The following is an 8,532-nucleotide window of genomic DNA, read 5'->3' as shown; positions in this document are numbered from 1 at the left end:
CGGGAATGTTTTTTTTTTTTTTTGGCTGGTGCAGCATAAGCCTCAGGCTTCCTTGCACCATATGGCTGATGATAATAATGTGGTAACCTATATTATTATTATTATAGACAATGTGTTAACTGATGATAATATAACAGATAGGATTCTAGGTAATATGTAAAAGGAAGAACAATTTATTTTATTGGGAAACCTTGAAAGAAAAGGGAACCCTACCTTGTATCAGAACAGGGAAGTAACAAAGATGCTTGTGGGTGAGGTTGTAGTAAGCAGTACTGATGTAAGGTGAAAATAGTAATTGATGTGATAGGTGATTTGATAGAAATAAGTGATTTGTAGCAAGAACTACTGATGTAAGGTGAAGAAATTAGAAATTGATTTGATAGACATTGGTGATTTGTAGTAAGAGACAACTGATATAAATCTGTAAAGGAAGAGAAGTACCTTTTCCTAAGCAATAGTTGGAATATATTAATTGTGTGTGAGAGATTACCAATAAGAAAAGAGGAAAGGAAGGGCTGCGTTAACCAATAAATTATGTATACATATGAGGAATATTTGAGAATAATTGAGGATGTGTGAAATGGTGAATTTTCTTGTATCTTATTTCCTATATATGAAAACTTAAATTTGGAATTTATATGTAAATTTTGTTTATAGGGCTCATTAAAAATTTGCACTGCTTTACACACCATAGAATTTGAAATTTTCCTGAAAATACCAGTCAGTCAGCGTTGCGACTTCAGTAAGGTGGAAGTCAACAATTATATTAAAGAAAAATAAGTAAATTAATACATGGCTGAATGACCACAATTGGCATAGCAAGCTAGGATGGTACAATAATTGCCATATATATATATATATATATGGCAATTTAAATAAATAAATAAACGGGCAACCACAGATGCACGCACATTGTAATAATTTAACTTTGTGGTAGTTTTTTTTTTAAAATATATATTTTTAGTGTTTTAATATATATTTTTTATTCTTTAAAAAAAAAAAAAGAAAAGAAAGAAAAACACCAAAAATATATAACTAATGGATTATTAAACGCTAATTTTATAGCTGAGCGAAAGCCACCTTATTTTAATATGAATGCAATGAGTGCCTTGTATCATATAGCTCAGAATGATTCTCCTTCTCTTGGACCAGGTGAATGGTAAGTAGTTTTTGGTTTTTTTTTTGGTTATATAATTTAAGAATGAAACGGTTCATAACGTTTTGAGTCATAAATATGAATGAGGTTTTCAGAAAAATTGGGAAAAACAATTAAATATTAACAGAAATGAAAATGTTATTCAATCAAATAAAAAAAATACCAATAAAATTCATAAACTTTATCTGAGATATACATACAGTAAGTGCCCTTTACAGTGATTGCTAGTTATTAGAATCAGACGCTTTAGAGAATCAAATTTCAAAGAACTGATTCAAATCAATAAAATGCACTACATTTTCATTGTTTATTAGAATCACATCTCCGATTATAAGAATCAACTTTGAACACCTTTATGATATTTTTCTAAAGCACATTTCTTGAGGTCACAGCTATAAAACAAAAACGGTTTGCAGTTTTTGGTTTATATGGCCTTTTTGTGTGTACAATCTGTTATAAACGGGTAGTAAAATATATAAACCAAACAAATGCCATTTAAAACACAGCAAACTCTTGATGCTATAGCCGCCCTGAGGTGAGCATTGGAAGAAACTGGTGCAAGTGATCATGAATATATATACAGTATTGAAAAATATATAAATAGGGTTTGTAGTGATAATTTAAAGCATTCTAAAATAAGTGACTATTTAAAATTATAATCATATTACAGTGTTATGTTTAATTAATATGTATATTAATTAAGTTTTGTACATAATTATAAATTTATTTTTATTTTGCAAACCTGCAAGTAATCCTCCAATTTTCACGCATCATTTAATTGGTATTCAACTTTTGGTGATAAAGTGTAAATTTGTGTTGGTCTTTATTTTTATAGACTGTGGATAATAATTCGTCAATTTTTGCTTATTAGAGTTGCCGTTTATTAGAAACAAAATTCATTTTGCAAACATGATCACTATAACTGGCACTTACTGTAATTTGTAATCATGTAGAAAATGGAGAAGCTTCCATTTCACATTGTTTCCAATTAGTAAGAATTTATCACTTAATACAGAAAATGCTTTTTACATTTTAAAACCTCATAATTTAGAGAATATACTTGATATAATATATAATTGAGTATAACTATGACCACTTTTTTGTTTTGAATGTGTTTTATTTAGGCAGAATGGAGGTTTCCCCTAAGCAAGAATTTAATGATATAGTTCTGACCTGTCTTCAAAACAGTTTCATAATCAATGTGAAAAATGTAAATGAAAATACTACCATTGAGTTGCAAAATGATGCACCTCAGTATCTTACCACCGAAATTTTATCAGGTGTTGATGTCAACATTCAGTGCCTTTTTGTATCACCCAGCTTATGGATCAGATGTCATAATCAGCTGTAAACATTTGTATTGAAGGAAATAAAAGTGTGTTTGGTTTGTTGATGATTTAGACACAACATGAAGTGTTTGTTGAAATAATTTGTGAATTACAGAGTATATACGTCATTAGTGTATATTGCCAATTCAGAGAGGAATCGCATCTGTATCTGTAATATATTGAAAGAGTATGTGAAGTGTTGAAAGGGAAGAAATTGATAATTGGAGTGGATTCCAATGTGAGTTCTGTAATGTGAGGAGGTGGAAGCACAGATAATAGGGGTGAAATGTTAGAAGTGTTTCTAACTAAACATCTGAATTGGCACAGAGATATGCCCTTCTTAGTGTGACAGGGCCTACAGAGCTATTTCTAACAAAGCGTTGCAAGTCTTGGCAGGCAAAGAGCCCATGGAGTTAATACCAAAAAAAAAAAAAAAAAAAAAAAAAGCCCTGGAATATGCTGCAAAGAGAAACATGTCTGGAAATAATGGGGATGAGGTGATGTGCAGATATGAGAAGACAATATGAAAGAGATTACCTGAAAACAGAGAAGAGAGGCTACAAATAGAGGCCTTGGGTGCTAAGCGATTGTGACTAAGTGAATACTCTGTGCTATAAGTGCGATTTCTTTAAAGCGATCTATAGTTCTTTTACATTCCTCTCGTTAAGCAATATATTTATTTAGTAACAGCTCTTTTAACATAAGTACTTGTACAGGGCAAGAAAGGAAAGCCACCTTTTTTTTCCCCTGATAGTTCTATTACTAACCCCTATTACTTTATGCTTGGTCACACCAGACACTATTCCTGCCTCCACGTTGGTGGAGCCAGTAACCTGGGTGGTATAAACAAACCTCCAGGGCCAGAAGGAACCATCAGGGATATAAGTAACTATCCACCTTTAGAGTCCTTGAGATCAGAAATTCCTGACATCAACCCTGACTCCAATCGTCCCAAGCGACTACGGACAGAAAATCAGAATAAAGACGTGCCAGCATTTCTTATAATGCACTTATTATCCACGCAACCTGTTGGCAAACTATCGGCTTTTTCTTATACAGAAATGTTTAGAATTGGTTTGTGGATCTCCTAAGATGTTTAAACGTCTCCAATTGGGAGACCTAATTGAAACTTCTAAGACAGCTCATTCTGAGAAGCTGTTAAAATTAACAGTATTCCAGTGTCAGTTATGCCTCATAACACTTTGAACATCTCTAGAGGCGTTATTAGCGAATGGGACTCGCTATCCGTGTCTGAAGAAGAGATAATACAAGAACTCGGGGAACAAAAAGTGACTCGTGAGTGGAGAATAATCACCAAAAAAGATAGCAATCTACTACCAACCAGGTCCATCATTTTGACATTTAGTACTCTGACTCTTCCATCTTCTGTTAAAGCAGATTATTTAAACTGCAAGATTTGGCCCTACATCCCAAATTCCATTTGCTGCTTTAAGTGCCAGAAGTATGGCCATTCTCAGATGGCATGCTGAGGCGATGCTGTGTCCTATTTGTGGCTCTAAGGAGCATTCCCAAGGAGACTGTACAGCTTCCACTCCTACTTGCCCAAAGTGTAAAGGAAACCATCCTGCATTTTCTAAGCATGTGACCTTTGGAAAACAGGCAAAAAAATTCAGAAATATAAAGTGGAGCAGCATAAAGTCACATACCCTGAAGCAAGGAAGCAAATACTGTTAACTATGCCTAGCTGATCATACACATTGGTCACTAAAAACAGCCAGTCAGCTGCAACTCAAACAGATGTCACCATAGAACCAAACATTTCCTTTGCCACCTGGGCCAAAACTGTGCTAACATGCAATAAAAAATCTACAGTTAATGGAACCAGCAACACGCCAATCAGTATCCCAACTGATGCCATCTCAACCTCACCCGAAACAACAAAATCTGTTAGAGTTGAAAACCAGAAGACAGTGAAACCATGCTATAGCAACATGGAAATGGAGGTTCAGCCAGAGGATGAAGACACAGCATTAGAATTAATGCCAATGATACCATGGACACAGGACACCCAACCTTTCCAAGAAATGAAAAATTAAAACTAAGCAGACAGAAACCTTCTCAGAAAAAACAGTCAAACCAATTTTCTCAATTAATCCCAAACAATGAACAAATTCCTACAAGGATTATGCAGTAATACAGATGACCTTAGTGATTTACTTATTCAAACTAAAGCAGTAGGTGTATGCTTTTATGAAATTAATTCAAAAATTACACTATGTTTAGGCAAGGCAGGAATTCCAGCACTCCTGCTCATGGAGGGATGGCAATACTTGTCAAAAATACCATACCTTCAAGACATCCAACTGCAAATCCCCTTAGAAGTTGTGGCAGTTCAGATGACAATGGGGATATTGTTAACCGTTGCATCCATTTATATCCCACCAAATTATCCTTGCTCTCAGACTGAACTTGATAATCTTATCACACAACTACCACCTCATGGCTGTTTACTCGGTGATTTCAACAGCCATCACCCATTGTAGGGATCTTCCACCATGGATACGAGAAGCCAATTAATTGAAACGTTCCTGGATAACTACAACCTGACTCTTAAATTCTGGCTCTCCAACTCATATTCAACTACCTACAAGTGCTACATTCAACTACCTACATATTCAACTACCTACAGATGGATAGTCTATGACCATCAGTCATAGACTATCCATCTGTTCAGCATCTCTCTATCCAAGCATGGAATGGTCAATGCTGAATGATCCATTTCACAGTGATCATTTTCCAATCATCAGCTCAATTCAAACACAGGTTGTGTCATGTCCTAAAAGCCGTATTTGGAATTTTCATAAAGCAGACTGGTAAAACTATTCCACTTGTGTCCTACTTGACAAACTATATGTACAGAAACAGCATATCATTGATGTAACTTATCACATTACCAACCATATATTATCTGCAGCACAAATTTACATTCCAAAATCTGTCCAGTGCAAGTGTGTTCATCAAAATCCGTGGTAGAATGAAGAATGCTCCAAAGCGAAACAAGAGAAAAACTGTGCTTGGAACCAGTTTTGCAAATTCCCAACTACCACTAACCTAATTTCTTACAAAAAAAAACTCAGAGCAATAGCAAGACAAATTAGGATGAAAGCAAAATGTGGCTCCAGTGTGGCTCCTTTATTAACTTCGCCTAACTATCAACAAAAATACTGACACTCGAATTATCTGGAAAAAATACAAGCTCTCAATGGGAAATTTCTACCACTATAATCTCCAGTAATACAATGGAATGAGCATGACTTATCCTCCCCAACTGATAATACAAATGCTTTAGCAGAATCTTTTTGTAACATTTCTGCCTCCTCTTATGTGACCTCCTTTCAAAGCATTAAAACTGACGAAGAATGCCATAAATTTAATTTTTCAACTAGACTCTCACTTCCATATAACCAGTGCTTTACTTTATCTGAACTCAGAGGCTCCTTAAGCAAATCATCAAATAGTGCAGCTGGACCAGATGGCATTCATTATTAGTATGCTAAAACATCTATGTGAAGCCGATCTCTACATACTATTACTCTTTTATAATCAGATTTCAGAAAATACATATCCTCTGCCATGGTGTCATTCCTACATTTGTGCTATCCCAAAACCAGGCAGAGATCCTTCTCTAGTTCAGAATTATAGACCAGTATCATTGACAAGCTGTTTGAGCAAAATCTTTGAAAGGATGGTGCATAAGAGGCTCGCCTGGATTCTGGACACCCAAAACCTTTCTGATCACCAATATGGCTTCCGTAAAAACAGATCAACCCTAGATTTACTAGTCAAAATTGAATCGAACATTCGTAATGCCTTTGTCATGAGGCAACATTTAGTGATGGTGAACCTAGGTATTCAGAAAGCATTTGATTCCACTTGGCAACATGGTATTATTAAAGATATGCATCAGTTGGGGCTGAGAGGCTACCTTCCTCAAATCATTCAGAACTTTTTAAGATTACGCACCTTTCAGGTCTGATATCGAAACATGCTGTCAGCATCTCACATTCAAGAAGAGGGTGCCCCGCAGGGTTCCATATTGAGTACTACCCTATTTGCAATTCGGGTCAACAACATATTGGAGATATATTCCAAAACCGTTCAAATGTACATGTATACAGATGACCTTACCATGTCCTGCCACTCACAAAGTATGAATACTGTTGAAAGATAGTTATAAATTGCTCTAGCCAGAATAGAATCCTGGTCCTTACGTAATGTATATCGTCTTGCTGAGCAGAAATCCACCACTACTCACTTCTGCAAATTATGGTCACTTCATCCTGATCCTGAGCTAAAGATCAATAATGTTTCAATTCCCCTTGCTCACACTGTCCGTTTTCTTGGGCTGGTACTAGATAAAAAACTGAACTGTCAAGCACATGTAGCCTATCTTTGATCCATTTGTTTTAAGAAGTTTAATATTCTCCAGTGTGTGTCATCCATGTCATGGGGCGCTGATTGACATACCTTGATTCATCTTTATAGGGTGCTCATCAGGTCCCGCCTGGACTACAGCTCTCCAGTGTATGACTTTGCAAGGAAAAGTACTCTAGAGCGGTTAAACACCATCCAGCCTAGTGCTCTGAGAATTTCTCTAGAGGGCTTTCAGAATCTCCGCAGGAAAACATTACTTCTCATGTATGCTGCAAAAATCCACATTCTTCCTCCTCACACTAATTGGAGATGCCTATACAATACCGAATGGGAGCCATTTTACAATAGCAAACCAAATGAAAACCAACCTGCTCCCCTTAGACTTAAAGAACTAGCTGAATCATGGAATATAGAAATTGGTAATATATTTCAGGACATGACACCATCACATCCACTTTGGACAAATATCTCTTCAATTTATGATGACTATTTTGAACAATGCAGAAAGAACACCTTATCTCCTTCCAATATTGCACAGTTACATGCAACTTACTTTCTTTCTAACTCAAAGGCATGTGATGTCTATACAGATGGATCAAAAACTGATACCCAAGTAGGTGCTGTGGCAGTCTTCCCATCATTCACCACTTCTGTCTCATTACTAGTCGAATGCAGTATCTTCACTGCTAAGCTTTATGCTATAAACTTGGCTCTGGATCATATTGCTGAACTTCTAATTTTGTCAGCCTTGATATACAGTGACTCACTCAGTGCTCTCTCTGCTATAAGTTGTAATATAAACACATCTCACCCTGTAATAAAACAAATACATTCTAAATTACTTACTTGTAATGAGTCAAAACAAATTGTGACATTCTGCTGGATTCCAGGACATTGTGGAATATCAGAAAATGAAAGAGCAGATCTTGCACCCAAACAACTAGATACAAACTCCATATACCAATTATAAACATTATCTGTAAAGCATGTTATAATAGCTGGTCACTAATGTGGAGAGGTTATCCAGGAAACAAACTATACAAAATAAAACCAGAACCAAACCTGTGGTTCTCCAGCTTCCGGGACAATAGATGAAAAGAAACCATTTTAAGAAGGCTAAGAATTGGGCATACGCACCTCACTCACCTGTATCTATTAACGAATGACAATGCTCCCCAATGTACATCTTGTCATGTACAACTGGCCATTTGATAGTGGATTATCCCCACTTTCAAAATATCCACTTAAAAACCTTTAAATCAATTGCTAATACAGAGTTATTAATAAATTTATTGCAGATTCTTGGAGATGATCCTAATAAAACAGAATTATTTACTTTCCTAAATTATATAGGAATATATCATAAAATATAGTTAGTATTTCATATTCACCATTAGAAAGACACAATATAGCCCTAGCAGCCTATGTGTCGTTAAACTCAACAACAACAGCTACAAATAGAAGTAAGCGGCATATGGCAGCAATGATGGGACAGTTCTGATTTGGGATGTGTCATGTATAATTTCATTCCTAGGGTTGGCACTATACACAAGAATGAAAAGTGTCCTGGATTGGGCATGTTTACTACAATGCTTGGGCATCGTCTGAGGAGGAGATTGGTAGAACTTTGGGTTGAGAATGAGAAAAGAAAAG

At 35.7% G+C, this 8,532-nt stretch overlaps 1 protein-coding gene across 1 annotated transcript in view; it reads left to right on the top strand.

The window, feature by feature from the left end:
* Positions 1 to 1,068: 1,068 nt before the first annotated feature.
* Positions 1,069 to 8,532, top strand: part of LOC150081842 (serine/threonine-protein kinase Tao-like) — a 319,424-nt gene continuing 311,960 nt past the window's right edge. Inside the window, exon 1 of the mRNA XM_090378937.1 lies at positions 1,069 to 1,159. Coding sequence (XP_090235063.1) covers positions 1,092 to 1,159 — 68 coding nt within the window. The 5' untranslated portion in view covers positions 1,069 to 1,091. The remainder of the gene's footprint in view (positions 1,160 to 8,532) is intronic.

This window comes from Mastigoproctus giganteus, chromosome 8, assembly GCF_048544385.1.
Source record: "Mastigoproctus giganteus isolate SK-2022 chromosome 8, ASM4854438v1, whole genome shotgun sequence".
In the NCBI taxonomy this organism is placed as follows: domain Eukaryota; kingdom Metazoa; phylum Arthropoda; class Arachnida; order Uropygi; family Thelyphonidae; genus Mastigoproctus; species Mastigoproctus giganteus.
The sequence above is the reverse complement of the archived record's forward strand: the minus strand, read 5'-3'. Positions and strand labels throughout refer to the sequence as shown.